General features: G+C 39.3%; 1 protein-coding gene across 6 annotated transcripts in view; it reads right to left on the bottom strand.

Moving 5' to 3' along the window:
* Nucleotides 1–16967, bottom strand: part of Arhgap32 (Rho GTPase activating protein 32) — a 247903-nt gene that overhangs the window by 158328 nt on the left and 72608 nt on the right. For 3 of the 6 annotated variants that reach the window (XM_060371383.1, XM_060371384.1, XM_021647026.2), the window contains exon 1: nt 906–1119. The exons of 2 other annotated variants lie outside the window; for them this stretch is intronic. In XM_060371383.1, the coding sequence (XP_060227366.1) occupies nt 906–1021 (116 nt within the window). In that variant the 5' untranslated portion in view covers nt 1022–1119. Of the gene's footprint in view, nt 1–905; nt 1120–16967 lie in introns of those variants that run through there. One more of the 6 variants, XM_021647025.2, reaches the window with a different exon arrangement.

The following is a 16967-nucleotide window of genomic DNA, read 5'->3' as shown; positions in this document are numbered from 1 at the left end:
GTAAAATCACAAAGATATCTAATTGCCTATGTGGGTAGTACTGTGTATATGTAGCTCAAAGTTCAAATTTCATCAAGATTTGTTTTTCAGGGCAGGGTTTCTCTATGTACTCCTGGCTGTCCTAGAACTCACTCTATAGACCAGACTGGCCTCAAACTCACAGAGATCTCCCCACCTCTGCCTCCAGTGATGGGATTAAGGGAGTGTGCACAAATCGGCATAAGAGTTTTTTTTTTAAATGTCCATAAATGTGTTAAGTACCTAGCCCATTGTATAAAACAAAAAATACTGCTAGTTTCCTCTTGCAGGCAAGACCTCTTTCTTTAACAGAAGCCAGAGAACCATCAACCAGGAGGCATCCTCTAAAAACTTCAAAGTATAAAGTTGCTACCAGAAATTCCAAAGCCTAAGATGACAAGGAGATGAGAAAGGGGGTAAAAAATGAGTCTGGAAGTCACAAAATAACTGATTTGAATTTAATCAAAATGTTTTATACATATGCATAAATGCAGACAGCTGTACACACACATTTCAGAACACATTCCAAGGAAACGGTGAAATGGCCATTAGATGCAAATTCAGATCAAATCTATTAAGATAAAAATCAGACACAGAAAAGGGTAGCAGTTCATTATAAGCCTCTACTTGAAATTCCTGAAATGCTACTACAAAACCTGTCTAACGCCTTCTCTTCCTGGTGTTGGAACAAGTAATTGAAAATACATTTTACAAGCTCAGGGCAAGTCATGGAATGAAGAATGCTACCGCCAAGTGAAAAGCTGCCCTCTTCCAACCCAAACCAACTCACGGAAAAGTCTTACTGAGAAAAGGATTTACACAGAGAGGACAAAAGAGGAGGGAAAAGCTGATGGACAAAGGACTGAGAAGAAAACTCCTTTAGTTACCTGAAATTCTCTTCCCTTTCTTCCTCTTCACCATTGGTCAGCTGGGTTATACCTTCAGAATCCAGCCAAAACACACTGTCATCCCCCAAAGAGCTACTCTCACTTTCTGTTTCCATCTCGTCTCCTGAGATCCTCAAAGCATGGGTTCGTAGCACCAGTGTTCAGGTGGGTCAGCTCTACTGATGCACACTCAGGCGTGCGGCTGCTATGGCACAGGTAGGTGATGGTGCTGTTTTCATTACAGTTGGGAGTACAGACAGGAAATCCCAGGCGCACACTCACTGCATATGACTGTGCACCTGTCATACCTTAGACCCTCCCACTGCCTCAAGCTCCATGACCTACATAATAAAAACCAGAGTCCAAATCAGGGTGATCTTTCACTAATTATCTACTTTTAATAACTATTTTTCTTATCTTTTCCAGGTAATAGGTATTTTCAAAAAGCAGGCTCCTACTTGTCTTTAAAAAGACAAACAACAGAAAACCACACACCAGTGTCTTGTGCTCAGCACCATGCAAGGCACAGTTACCACTGCACAGTTAGGGAGGATCACCATTAATAGGGAAGATACACATTGACTAGGGACCTGCCCATCTTCCTGCCTGCTAATGATACAATCTTTCCTTCCTCTCAGGTATTAACTGCCAGGTATACCTTTGCTCAAATGGCCAGAGTGGGCCAGAAAAAAACAAGCATTTCAAAGGCCCATTAAAGAAACAACAAAAAAAAGGTGTCAAAAGTCGAAAGGCACTGACGATTATTATATGAAATAAAAACACAAAAACACGTTTAGACATTTACACTGGGGAGGTCCATGCTGACAGTAAAATGGCTTACTGGGAAGTGAGTCCAAGTGTAGGATCTGTAACATTGTAAACAAATGCTTCTTAGAAAACAGCCACTCTGCTACCAACCACAGAGTGTCCTGCAGTGGTGGGTACTACTCTTCCACTCAGCAGCAGCGAACAGGGAGCCCTTACTTTTACACTGCCTCCACAGATCTCAGTAAAAGAAAAAGAAAAAGGAAACAAAATGAAACAACATCCAAGACCCACTCCAGTTTTCTTGCTTCAAAGTATGGAAAATGAACTTCAGGGTGACTTGGCTCATACAAGACCTTTTCCTCTCTGCAACTTCTAGAATAGTCACTGATTTAATACTGCAGCTCTGAAAATTGAGAGATGGTTAGTCTCTTAGTAGAAACTATAATTTGTTGGCAAACCTGAAAACAGGTTTAGAAAAACCAATTGTTTCTGACAGTAGGGAATTGGAAAAATTCTCTGGCACTTCACATAAAAACATCTTGCAAAATACTCAAGTTTCTACCTGAGACAAATCTTAGTAAATTTGGATCTCTGTAATTACTTCAAAATGAGAAGACACCCATGGTGATCATGCTAACAAATTTCCTATCATCTAACAAAGATTCTGAGGATAAGAATTAAATTTCTTCTTCATTCTATACATTAAAATAAATGCCCCAAGAAACTAGAAATTTAAATTTAAATCACAGAACACCGTGAGAAAGCTCCTTTCAACCATCTTACAGTAGAATTGCCTCAGTATAATTTTATAAAGACCTAACAATTTTTACAAAGCCATAAAATCATAAAACACAGATAAAGCTTATTATATTAAAATGTTTATATCCAGATTGAGATGGTTCAGTAGATTAAATGCCTTGTACACAAATATGAAGACCTAAGATTGGATTCTCCAGAATCCCCCTAGAAAGCCAGTTGTGGGAGCTGAAGAGATGATTGATAACTTGAGAGTACTGATTGCTCTTACAGAACACCCATGTTAATTCCCAGCACCTACATGGCAGCTCACAGCTTTCTGACAACCTCTGCTGACCTCTTCAGGCACCAAATTACACATATAGTATACCAACATACATGTAGGAAGAACACCCTTACTAATAAAATATTATTTTAATTTCTTTAAAACTTTTAAAGCTGAGTATGGCTGAGTATGTCTGTAACTCACAGCCTGTGAGTAGAGACAGGCAAATCCTGGCCTCTCAGTCTAGCCCCAACTCCCAAGTCCATATTCAGTGAGAAGATTCTATCTCAAAAAATAAGGTAGACACTGACTGAGCAGGACATCAGAATATCAAATTCAGGCCTCCCTGGCAGGGCTGCTTCACCAGGCCACAGGGGAAGAGGATGTGCTCAGTCCTGATACAACTTGATATGCTAAGGTATGGTGGGGTAGCTCCCCTTCACTGAGGATTAGGAGAGGGGGATAGAGGGAACATGGAGGAAGGATGAGACCAGGAGGAGAGGAGGGAGGGGACTAGGACTAGGATATAAAATGAATAAACAAAATTAAAATTTTTTAAAATACTAGAGCAAATTCATTTCACAACAATATAAAGATTGAAGAATTAAAATGATCCTCTCTGGACACTTGAAACAGAACAAGTCACCTGACTAGAAGACAAAAGATTTTATGTTGAAACATACTTCATACCATTAAATACAACAGTCTAACTTTAACCATCCAAGTTAAATCAATTCCTTTTCTTTAAAATGGCCACAGTAAGAATGAAGAAACAACCCATTGCAGAAATATATGCATTAAAAAATATGTTCAATTTCAAAAATCTATACACAAATTCAGAGGGTTTGATCTACATACAACTGAACTCAGTTTTTAACCATGGGATTCACAAATGGTGTGATTTTGTTGAGTTAACTTGCATTGCAGTTTGGTAATCTCAACACAGAAAAAATAGCCATCTAAAAGTTAATGTACAAAGTACTGTGATAAAACCATCACATGACATAGCATAGTCAAGATCCTCAATAAATGACCGCCATCATCACTGAAACCATAAATCTTTTCATTCCTGTGATTGTACTAAAACTTATAAAACATTTCAATCTGTAAATCTCTAAATATTTCAACCTGTAAATCTCTGACTTTTAAAACCCCTGTCACTGAACATCTATCATTACTCTTATAAGAGAGTAAATGGCCTAGTAAATGAGTAAGAATAAGTCCAAGCTAAGCTGCTCTTGCTACTCTTGTGCTTTCAAGTTATTACTAAATAAAATAATGATACTGAACCGAGCACTACACTGCTGTCAAACTCAGCCTAATTCTAATTCCTTTAGATCAAGCATCAAAATTCTCCCCAAATTAACTTAACACTTTATTTCTTCATGCTATATCCTAATCTAATGTTATGGTTTGATACATGCTTTTGTAGCAATTAATATACTCTTCAATCCTTAGTACATACTCAGACATCATTCAATTCAAATATTTTAACTTTTTTATGGAAATTTTCAGGATATCAAAAAGAATAAAAGAATGGCAAACCAGCAGCTATCTATTGCCCAGCCTTAATAATTAACTAGGGGCAGCCAGCAAGATGGCTCAGTGGGTAAAGGTATTTTCTGTGCAACCCTGGCAACCTGAGTTCAATACCCAGACCTACCTGGAGGTAACAGAAGAGAAACAATTCCAGTTTTCTGTGACCTCCACATTCACCCAATGGCATGTGCACTGCATCATGACATATACACATACACACGATGGTGGTGGTGGTGGTGACGACAATGACGACAATGATGATAATTATAAATAAATACCAGTAAGATGGCTCAACATGTAAAGCCTAACACCCTGAGTTCAATCCCTAGGACTCACATAGTAGAAGAGAAACTGATTCCTATTAAGTCTCTCTGTCTCTCTTTGTCTCTGTGTGTGTTTCACACACTCACAAACACACAATAAGTATATGCAATAAAATGTTTAGATAATTAAATGGGAAATCTCCACTTCCTTTCATGCCTCTTTGGCATCACCAGGTTGAATGCAAGCAAATCCTAGATATCATTTAGTCCTTATATAACTCAATATGTCTTTTTAAAAAAACTGTATGTACATATGTATGCAGACATGTGTGTGGAAACCAGATTAATCTTGGAGGTCATTCCTCAGGTGTAACCATCATGTTTTTTTTATGTGGGTTCTCACTGGTTGGGAGCTTGCTTAGTAGGTTTGGTGGAATGCCAATGAGCCATAAGGATCTGCCTATTACTAGAACTGGGATTACAAGCTCATGCAATCATGCTAAGCTTTTTTTTTTTAAGTGGGCACTAAATATTGTGAAGGTCCTAACGCTTGAACTCTAAAACCAAGTGGTAATTCCTTATCTGAAATACCAGTCAGCAAAAGCTTTCTAACTGTCTTTAACCTTTTTCTCATTCTCTATCAGCTCATCTGTTTGTCAGAAACAGCCCACACACAGCATGAGGTTAGTGGGTCTCTTAAGTCTCTCTTCACTGAAGCTTCCCTACCTCCTCCATTTCTCCACTTACTTTTATTCACCATGTTTAAGGAAACAGAGAGTGGTAGGAATTGAACACCTGGGCCTCCTGTGTAACCCAAAATCATAAATTCTTAAAAGCTACAAGGAATAGTTAACAACGTTTTCTGGCTATCTACTAGTCTTATAAAATAAATATTACTCAGATAAACAAGACACTCATTTGTGTACAATACATATATACACACACATGTCCTCTCTCACACATGTATACATATACAATATCCAAACATCCATTAATAACTTGTTCTCACAACACTTTGCCAGGTAGAAATGAGCAGTCCTTCAAAACTGATGACGTTAAAAACTTTCAAATGCTATGTGGTTTATAACTTAAGTGAGTTCTTTTGTCTCCACTTCCACCTACAATACATCTATTCTCCCACACAGTCAGCTAAGGACAATAACAACAATCCATATTTGGTACCATTTTCTGTGTGGTTCCCACTGTTTAAGAACAACAACACAGAATCAACACAAACGATAGAAATCCTTATAGGAGAACAGAAACTGAGAATCAATCGAAGGCTAGAAAAACAGTTAACATACTAGGATGAACTGAATTGCTACATGAAAATAGCTGAAAATCATGAACCACACATTTTAATGTTCTAAATTTAGAGATTACATGACTAATGGGAATCAAGAGACCAAAGATAGTTTACAATAGCATGGGGGCTGAATTATCTGAGAAAACATGGACTCGTGGTATTAGAAATTTAAGGCAATAAAATAGAAATACCCATGACCTCCAAGTTCATCCTATGAAGGCCCATCTGGCCCCGTCTTGCCAAAAAGGATTATTTGTTTCCATGTCCCATTCTCCAGCAAGAAAACTTATACTGTAATATTTTGTCTTTGATCAGAAGGTCTAAGTCCAAAGAAGTTAATATGGCCAAAGATTCTGCAAGTAATCACAAACTAAAATGGAGAACCATTTTTAATTTTTTCTTACTTACACTTTATTCACTCTGTATCCCCCCTGTAGCTCCCTCCCTCCTCTCCTCCAACCCCCTCCCTTACTCTCCCTTCTCCACACATGCCCCTCCCCAAATCCACTAATAGGAGTCCTTCCTTCTGATCCTAGTCTATTAGGTCTCATCAGGACTGGCTGCATTGTCTTCCTCTGTGGCCTGGTAAGGCTGCTCCCCATCTCAGGGGGAGGTGATCAAAAAGCAGGCCAATCAGTTAATGTCACAGACATTCCCTCTTCCCATTACTATAGAACCCACTTGGACACTGAACTGCCATGGGCAACATCTGTGCAGGGGTTCTAGGTTATCTCCATGCATGCTACTTGAAGTATGAGTCTCAGGAAAAACCCCTATGCTCAGATTTTTGGTTCTGTTGCTCTCCTTGTGGAGCTCCTGTTCTTTCCAGATCTTATTGTTTCCCACTTCTTTCATAAGATTCCCTGCACTCTGCCCAAAGGTTGGCCATAAGTCTCAGGATCACCTTTGATAGTCTACAGGGCAGAGCCTTTCAGAGGACCTTTGTGGCAGGCTCCTGACTTGTTCCCTGTTTTCTCCTTCTTCTGATGTCCATCCTCTTTGCCTTTCTGAATGGGGATTGATCATTTTAGCCAGAGTCCTCCCTCTTGATTAGTTTCTTTAGGTGTACAGATTTTAGTAGGTTTATCCTATATTACATGTCTATATGAGTGAGTATATACTATGTGTGTTTTTCTGCTTCTGGGATAGGTCACTCAAGATGATATTTTCCAGTTACCACCATTTACCTGCAAATTTCATGATTTCATTGGTTTTTATTGATGAGTAATAGTCCCTTGTGTAGATGTACCACAATTTCTGTATCCATTCCTCAGTTGAGGGGCATCCGGGTTGTTTCCAGCTTCTGCCTATTACAAATAAAGCTCCTACAAACATGGTTCACCAAATGACCTTCTTCTGTACTTGAGCATCTTTTGCATATATGCCTAAGAGTGGTATAGCTGCTTCTTGAGGAAGCACTATTCCTAATTGTCTAAGAAAGCCCCAGATTGCTTTCCAGAGTGGCTGTACAAGTTTACACTCCCCACCAGCAGTGGAGGACGGTTCCCCTTTCTCCACAACCTCTCCAGCACGTGTTGTCACTTGAGTTCTTAATCTTAGCCATTCTGATGGGTATAAGGTGAAATCTCAGGGTCATTTTGATTTGCATTTCCCTGATGACTAATGACGTTGAGCATTTTGTTTTCTTTTTAGTTACATTTTGTTAACTCTGTGTCCCAGCTGTATCCTGCTCCCTCATTCCCTCCCCAACCCCACACTCCCTCCCTGGTCTCCTCCCTGCCCTTTTCCACATCCACTGATAGGGGAGGACCTCCTCCCCTTTTATTTGACCCTGTTTTATCAGGTATCTTCAGGGCTGGCTACAAAGTCCTCCTCTGTGGCCTAACAGGACTGCTCTTCCCGGGGGGGGGGGGGGTCAAAGACGTTGAGCATTTCTTTAAGTGTTTCTCTGCCATTCGATATTCCTCTATTGAGAATTCTCCGTTTAGCTCTGTACCCCATTTTTAAATTGGATTACTTAATTTGTTGCCTTTTAACTTCTTTAGTTCTTTATATATACTGGATATTAGCCCTCTGTCAGACATAGGGTTGGTGAAGATCCTTTCCCAATCTGTAGGTAGTTGTTTTGTTCTGATGACAGTGTCCTTGGCTTTACAGAAGCTTTTCAGTTTCATGAGGTCCCATTTATTGACTGTTGCTCTTAGAGCCTGTGCTGTTGGTGTTCTGTTCAGGAAGTTGTCTACTGTGCCAATGAATTCCAGGCTCTTCTCGACTTTTTCTTCTAACAAGTTTAGTGTGTCTGGTTTTATGTTGAGGTCTTTGATCCACCTGGATTTTAGTTTTGTGCAGGGTGATAAGTATGGATCTATTTGTACTTTTCTACATGTAGACATACAGAGAGACCAGCACCATTTGTTGAAGATGCTATCTTTTTTCCATTGTATGGTTTTGGCAACTTTGTCAAAGATCAGGTGTCCATAAGTGTGTGGGTTTATTTCTGGGTCTTCTCCACCAGTCTGTTTCTATTCCAGTACCATGTAGTTTTTAGTATTGCTGCTCTACAGTACAGCTTGAGATCGGGGATGGAGACACCTCCAGAAGATCTTTCATTGTAGAGGATTGCTTTGGTAATTCTGGGTTTCTTGTTATAACATATGAGGTTGAGAATTTTTCTTTCAAGGTCTGTAAAGAACTGAGTTAGTATTTTGATGGGAATTGCATTGAATCTGTAGATTGCCTTTGGTAAGATGGCCATTTTTACTATGTTAATCCTGTCAAGCCATGAGCATGGGAGATCTTTCCATCTTCTCATATCTTCTTCTAATTCTTTCTTCAGAGAATGGAAATTTTTTTCATACAAGTCTTTGACTTCCTTGGTTAGGGTCACACCAGGGTACTTTATGTCCTTTGTGGCTATTGTGAAGGGTGTTGTTTCCCTAATTTCTTTCTCAGCCCTTTTGTCTTTTGTATACGACTGACTTTTTTTCTATTAATTTTGTGTCCAGCCACTTTGCTGAAGGTGTTTATCAGGTGTAGCTCTCTGGTAGAATTTTTGGGGTCACTCAGGTATACTATCATATCATCTGCAAGTAGTGATACTTTGACTTCTTCCTTTCCAATTTGTATCCCCTTGATCTCCTTTGTCTTACTGCTTTAGCTAGACATCAAGAACTATGTTGGAGAGATATGGAGAGAGTGGGCAGCCTTGTCTTGTCCCTGATTTCAGTGGGACTGATTTAAGTTTCTCTCCATTTAGTTTGATGTTGGCTATAGGCTTCCTGTATATTGCCTTTACTATGTTTAGGAATGTACCTTGTATTCCTGCTCTCTCCAATACTTTAAACATAAATGGATGTTGGATTTTGTCAAATGTTTTTTCAGCATCTAAGGAGATGATCATGTGGGTTTTTTTTTTTTCTTTCAGTTTTGTTTATATGGTGGATCACATTGATAGATTTCCGTATACTGAACCACCCCTGCATACCTGGGATGAAACCTACTTGGTCATAGTGGATAATATCTTTGATGTGTTTTTGTGTTCAGTTTGCAAGTATTTTTGCATCGATGTTCATAAGGGAGATTGGCGTGAAATTCTTTGTTGGGTCTTTGTGAGGTTTAGGTACCAAGGTGACTGTGGCTTCATAGAATGAGTTTGGTAGTGTTCCTTCTGTTTCTATTTGTGTGGAATAGTTTGAAGAGTATCGGTGTTAGCTCTTGTTTGAAGGTCTGGTAAAATTCTGCGCTGAAACCATCTGGCCCTGGGCTTGTTTTGTATGGAAGACATTTAATGACCACTTCTATATCCTTAGGAGATATAGGACTATTTAATTGATTTACCTGGTCTTGATTCATCTGTGGTAAGTGGAATCGATCAAGAAAATTGTCCATTTCATTTAGACTTTCAAATTTTGTGGCATATAGGCTTTTGAAGTAAGACCTAATGATTAATTGGATTTCTTCAGTGTCTGTCATTACATCCCCCTTTTCATTTCTGATTTTGTTGATTTGGATAGTGTCTCTCTGCCTTTTAGTTAGTTTGACTATCTTGTTGATTTTCTCAAACAACCAGCTCTTGGTTTCATTGAATTGTTTTATTTGTTTCTAATTTATTGATTTCAACCCTGAGTTTGGTTATTTCCAGCCGTCTACTCCTCTTTGGTGTGTCTGCTTCTTTTTTTTTTTTTCTTTTTTTTTTTCTAGTGCTTTTAGGTAAGCCATTAAGTTGCTTGCATGAGATGTTTCGAACTTCTTGAAGGCACTTAGTGCTATGAACTTTACTCTTAGCCACTGCTTTCATCGTGTCCCATAAATTTGGGTATGTTGTACTTTCATTTTCATTGAATTCTAGAAAGACTTTAATTTCTTTCCTTATTTCCTCCCTGACCCAGCTGTCACTGAGTAGCAAGTTGTTCAGTTTCCATATGTGTGTAGGAAAGGAGCGGTTACGTGGGACTTCCAATCCAAGTTAGGGGGTCCCAGGTGGGAAAAAAAGAAGGTTGAAGAGAAGGAAGAGGAGAGGAAAAGGTGGCCATGAGGAATTCACCATGAGGACAGACAGAAAAAGCAGAAGCAGCCAAGCCGAAACTACGATGGCAAGTAGCAAGGGGCATGAACCTGGGACGTAACCAGACTAGTATAGACGGGTTAGACTAGATTAATATCTACCCTGCTTAGTGCTTTAAAGGTTATTACTAAATGTAATGGGTCTCATGTCATTATTTGAGAGCTACAATGGGTGAAGAAATAACTACACAATATTTTAACAGGCCTAGTGAAGTGGCAAGGGAAATGATACTTTCCCTGTACTACACTGCAGAAAACTGACTTAGGGTCATAAAATCCACAAGGAGTAGTCATTCGCCCCTTAGGTCACCTGGGAAGAAAACAGTTAAACTGTCTCTTCCAGAAGATTTCATATTATTATCTCAGACCAAACTATTCTGTCATGCTTTCAAAAGTACTGCTCAAAATACTCTTGACAGGATCTTCAAATATCCAGGAAAAGGGAGCAGAGAGAGGCTAATCTATCCAATGACATGCAACAAAAACTGGCTGTCTGGCTCCAGAGATTATTCACTTACCTGCTAAACCATTCCCGATAGTACTTATGAGCCAAGCATGATCTCTTCACCATAACTCTTTTTTATCACCTAAATTAGTTTAATCACTTATATAACATTATGAAAAAGTTGCACATTAAAAATGTTTCCTACAACATGAAATTTTAATTCAACTACACAAAGCACTCTCAGAATTTTAGTCTAATATTTATGATTCAGTAATATATGATTTATTTAATTCAGTTGAGCTTAGGTACACTTTTTTAAGGGAATATCTTTCCTTTTATTAAAATTAGTTTTTTTGGGCTGGTGATATGGCTCAGAGGTTAAGAGCACTGCTTGCTCTCCCAGAGGTCGTGAGTTCAATTCCCAGCAACCACATGGTGGTTCATAACCATCTATAATGAGATCTGCTGCCCTCTTCTCGCATTCAGGTGTACATGCAGGCAAAACATTGTATACACAATAAAATAAAATAAAATAAAATAAAATAAAATAAAATAAAATAAAATAAAATAAAATAAAATAAAATAAAATAAAATAAAATAAAATAAAAATTAGCTTTTTTTTTCACATACATATCCTGATAATCCATTCCCCACCCTCTACTCCTCCCAGTTTCTTCCCACCTCTCTCCCACCCGGACCCACCTCTTTGTCTCTAATTAGAAAACAAACTACCTTCTAATAGACAATAATAAAATAAATTAAATTAAATAGTAAAATCAAATAAAAATTAATGCATCAGAATAGAACCAAATAGAAAAAAAAGGAGCCTAAGAAAACACACAAGAAATAGACACAGAAAATCCCATAAAACCATGAAACTGAGCCAGTCACTGGCTTGCCACTCCCACAATTTCTGTGCTACCAATGACCTAGGTTGAGACCCATGCCAGGAGAGGGAGCCCACCCCTTATACTCCTGGGGAAGGCCTGGATCCAGAGGCAGGACAGCCCGGAAACCTAGGATAAAAAATGATTCCTAAACATATTCTGCTATGCTTATTGATTACTGCTTAGCCCAACTGTCATCAGAGAGGCTTCACCCAACAACTGATGGAAACAGATGCAGAGAAACACAGCCAAAATTAGGAAGATCTTGGGGAATCCTGTGGAAGAAAGAAGGAAGGATTGTAGGAGCCAGAGGGGTCAAGGACACCACAGAAAACCCAGAATCAACCAACCTGGACTCACAGAGATTAAACTGCCAACCAGAGAGCCTGTATTGACCTAAGCCAGAACTCTGCACATGTTACAGTTATGTAGCATGAGCTTCTTGTGGGAGTCCTAACAGTAGAAGCAGGGGCTGTCTGACTCTTTGGCCTGCTTTTAGGGCCCTTTCCTGCAATGAGGTTGCCTTTTCCAGCATCAATAACAGGGGAGGTGCCTAGTCTTACTGCAACTTGATATGCATGTCTGGCTGATATCCATGGGAGGCCTGCCTTTTTCTGAACAGAAAAGAAAGAGGAGTAGGGAGGGTGAGAGGGTGTTTCAGCAGAAGGAAGGGGAAAGGATTGAGAGGAGAAGGGGAGGGGAAATTGTGGTCAGAACAGAAAGAAAGGGAAAAAAAGGAAATATGAAAATAAGAAATCAATGTATTTATATGAAGTTTTTTAAAAAACATTAAACTGGAAGCTATAATATATACAAAAGACCTATAGGGAAAAAAGGAATTATATATGTGTATATGTGTGTGTGCATATAATTAAAACAAAAATTAAGGTAAGTTTTTTAAAAGCCCAAACACAAACATTGCTAAGATAAAAAAAACTTCCAACTTGACAGTGGTGGTGAACGCCTTTAATCCCAACACTCAGGAGGCAGAGGGAATCTGAGTTTGAGGTTAGCATGGTTTACACATTGAGTTCTAGGACATCCAGGGCTCTAAACACACACACACCTTGTCAAAAAAAAAAAAAAGCTAAGAAACTTCCAATGATGCCGACTAGTGGACATGTAGCCTACCCTTAAGAATAATCTGTCTCCCCAGTTAGACTCCTTGGAGAAAAGTAAATTTTCATTTGGAAGTAATTATCAATTGGAGATTGTTTCTGGGTTAGATATAGTAGCCTGTGTCCACTTCTCATTTGTGCTCTAGGACCCCATCTGGTGCAGACCCTCGCAAGCCCTGTATATGCTGCCTCAGTCTCCGTAAGTTCATATGTGTATTAATCCTTGTGATTTAGAGGGCACTGAGTTTTTTGGGTTTTTCTGTTTTATGTTTGCTTTGTTTTGTTTTGTGTGTGTGTGTGTATGTGTCTGGGTGTGTGTCAGTGTATGTGTGTATCTGTGTATCTGTGTCTTCCATCCCCTCTGGCTCTTAAACTCTTTCTAACTCTTCCACAGCGTTGGTTACCTGAGCCCTGAGGGGAGGGATTTGATAAAGACATCCATCCCCTTTAGAGCTGAGTATTCCAAGTCTGTCTGTCTTTCTGTCTCTCTCTGTGTGTGTTTCTCTCTCTCTCTGTTTTTCTCTCTCTCTCTAAAATCTTGGGTCTCGGGCCTCTGTATTTGCTCCCATCTGCTACAGGGGGAAGCTTCTCTGACAATGGCCAAGTAATGGACTGAGTAGAGCAGAATATAACTATTAGTCATTTTTTGCTACTATTTTTTAATTTTTAGAACATTAGTATTTGGTTTTTTTCTCCTCGGTCGTTGGGCTATCTACTCTCAGGTGCTGGTCACCCGAGCAGTGGCAGGTATGGGTTCCATCTTATGAAGTAGGCCGTAAGTCAAATAAGGTACTGGTTGGCTACTCAGACAAGCTTCATCCATCATTGCAGGAGCATATCTTGCTGGCAGGACACCCCTGTGGATCAAAGGGTTTGTGTCTGAGCTGGTGTTTATGTTTGATTTTCCTTTAGTGAGGAGGTACACCATTTTCAGCATGTCCTACAGTATGTGCTAGGGTGTTGGGGTGCACTTGCACTGCTGTCTAGTCACTTTCTGGTCCCTTTTATTAACTGTGGGTGCACCTGCTGCCAGGTGCAGGTAGTTTCATTGCATTATTGGATGTCATCACTTTAACAAATGGAAGACTAGATGTAGGCCAGAGGTAAATATTATCCTTTGTGCCAGTCAAAACACCCACTGAGTTATCTTTCTGATTTAACTGAAAAAGCAATGATTTTTGCCCATTTTCAGTGAAGCCTGAATTTCACTGAGCATAGCAGCAGCATGTTAAGGGCCCTGGAGACATTTCTTGGTTACCCTGCATCTCACTGACATCATTGTTGTTTTAAGTAAAGTGACGAAGGGACTAAAAATATTTAGTTACATATACAAAAATATAGACCCTATAATTGTTTTACTTGCAATTAAATGTGGTCATATCTTTCCCTATTCCCCTCTCCAATCCCCCTCATATTCTCTCCAACACATCATATTAATTATCAAAAAAGGTCCAATTAGATGGGAGAAAGTAGAAATTCTCCTGACTCTCTGCAACTTTTAGGTAAATGTAAAAGTATTCTAAATCCAATGGTGAGTACTGCTGATTTTTTTTTTTGTAAGCTCAATATAAAAGTATCTCCCTTCTATAAGTACTTTCTACAAATACTTTCCTCTATAACTCTGGAATTTATATATCATGAACCACATAAGAAGTACTTTCTGCAATGCCTTCCCACTTTTCTTAAAAATATATACGCAAAAAGATAGCAAGTTCAATACTACTTCCATTTCTAATATCTGAGAACTTTTAACTACATGTAATAATTGCAAGCCCAGTACTGGGAAGTGAAAAGCAGAAGGAGCACCACAAGTATGAGGCCAGCCTGATTCACAGAGTGAGAGCCTGTCTATAACAAATTAATAAATACTCCAGGAGGTAGAACAGGCGGCTATGTAGTTAGAGTTCACATCACTCTTGCAGAGGAAACCACGTTTGGTTAAAAACATCCATGCTGGGCAGCTCACATCTGCCTGCAATTCCAGCTCTAGGTTATACTGACAGTCATTATGGGCACCATATGTGCACATGCCCATACACATGCAATTTAAAAGGGTTTAATATTTTTAATTATAAGGTTTTTAAAAAAAAAAAACCTCCAGCAAAGGGGTAAGTGTACATATGCACATGTGTGTGTGGTGTGTGTGTGTGGTGTATGTGTGTGTGTAAAACATAAGTCAGCTTTACAAAGAAGCGAAAGTAATTAGACTAGACAGCAAATCTGAAACTTGGTTATTTCTCTGGGTTCTTTGGCAGAAATTTTAACTTAAGCCTCAATTTCCTTTTGAAAAACTGGATTACCAGAACCAACCTAAGAAGAACAATATAAGAATTAAATGTGACAATATGCCCAACAGATTTGGCACTGTTTCAGTCACAACATATTAAGTGCTAAATAAATTGTTCCTCAAAACCAACTGTCTACTCTCAAAATATTTTATGTAATAGTCAGATATGCATATAATATTGTTGTGTGACAGACTTCTCCTGGGAAATGTAACACACACACATCTACTTACCCCCAGAAATGGAGTCTCTGACAGACCAAAGTATGGCTAACACCAAAGTCAATTCCTCTAAAAATTAGACTTGAAACCATTCATGTTATAGTGTGACAAAGAAGTTGCCTACATTTTTAACATATTCTGAGACTCTGAATGACTTTAAAAGCAATTAGCTAATTAATCTAGTGGAGGGAATTTCAAGGTTCCACAAGATTTAGGACATGGCATAGATACTACTGGCTTTTCTGGAGCAAGTTTACAGAAATAATTAGGAAGCAAAATTAGCACAGCAGAAACAACTTCTGTTTATCAATAAGCCTGTGCAAAGTGGGACTGAAGCAGCCACTGTTTATTAAGAGATAAATAATACTTAAAATAGCAAACAGGGCTGGAGAGCTGGCTCAGCAGTTAAGAGGACTTGGTGCTCTTCCAGAGAACCAGGGTTCTTTTCAAGCACCCACATGGCAGCAGACCACCATCTTTAACTCCAGTTTAAGTCATCCAACGCTCTCTTCTGGCCTCCGTGGGCACTGCATGCTATAGCACAAACATTCTTGCAGGCAAAATACACAAACTGGTTTATAAAAATAAACTTAAAACAAAAAATTGTCAACTATTCATCCTTTTAAATGGGGAACAGCAGCAGTAGCACTCTAGGATAACTGAAAAGATGCCTTTAGAAACCCTAGAAAATGACCAGATCCCATCTGTTGTCTTGAGGGTATAGATTTGAAAAACCTCTTTTAAAAAAGAGTTCCTCTGTTTCTCCCTCTATCCTGTTTGCCTACCACAGAGGGCCTCTGAAAGACTCTACCCAGCAGGGTATTAAAGCAGATGCTGAGACTCATAGCCAAACTTTGGGCAAAGTGCAGGGAATCTTATGAAAGAAGGGGGAGATGAAAGACCTAGAGGGGACAGGAGCTCCACAAAGAGAGCAACAGAAACAAAAAATCTGGGCACAAAGATCTTTTCTGAAATTGATACTCCAAATAAGGACCATTCATGGAGATAACCAAGAACCCCTACACAGATGTAGCCCATGGCAGCTGAGAATTCAAGTGGACTTCCTAGTAAAGAAAGCAGGGACTGTCTCTCACATGAACTCAGTGGCTGGCTCTTTGATCACCTCCCTCTGAAGTGGGAACCACCTTAACAGGCTATAGAGGAAGATAATGCAGCCAGTCCTGATGAGACCTGATAGGCTAGAGTCAGAAGGAAGGGGAGTAGTACCTCCTCTACCAGTGGACTGTGGGAGGGGGATTGGAGGAGAAGAGGGAGGGAGGGTGACCTTGGGAGGGGATGAAGGAGGTGGCTACAGCTGGAATACAAAGTGAATAAATTGTAATAAATTATATATATATATATATATTTTTTTAAGGGGTTCCTCAGGACATCCTGCTGGCACAGGGCCACCAACAGAATTGTTTCCTCAATATTGATTTCATGGTGCTTAGCCACTTGGGCACTCAAAGGCTGCCATAACTATGGTCCTGACGTGCTCAGCTGCCACTGGAACTAAGAGCAGACTTTGGGATTGCCCATGAGATACAGGTTTTGCAGCCATACCATTATACAATAGTTACAAAGGTTATAGAAAGCCTGGAAAGCCAATGTCTGACAGAGTCAGGGTCCCTACATACAGCTTGGGAGGTAACACTGTATGAGTATTGAAAGCTGGAATCTCCAGC

The sequence above is a fragment of the Meriones unguiculatus genome, chromosome 1 (genome assembly GCF_030254825.1).
Source record: "Meriones unguiculatus strain TT.TT164.6M chromosome 1, Bangor_MerUng_6.1, whole genome shotgun sequence".
Taxonomy (NCBI): Eukaryota; Metazoa; Chordata; class Mammalia; order Rodentia; family Muridae; genus Meriones; species Meriones unguiculatus.
The sequence above is the reverse complement of the archived record's forward strand: the minus strand, read 5'-3'. Positions and strand labels throughout refer to the sequence as shown.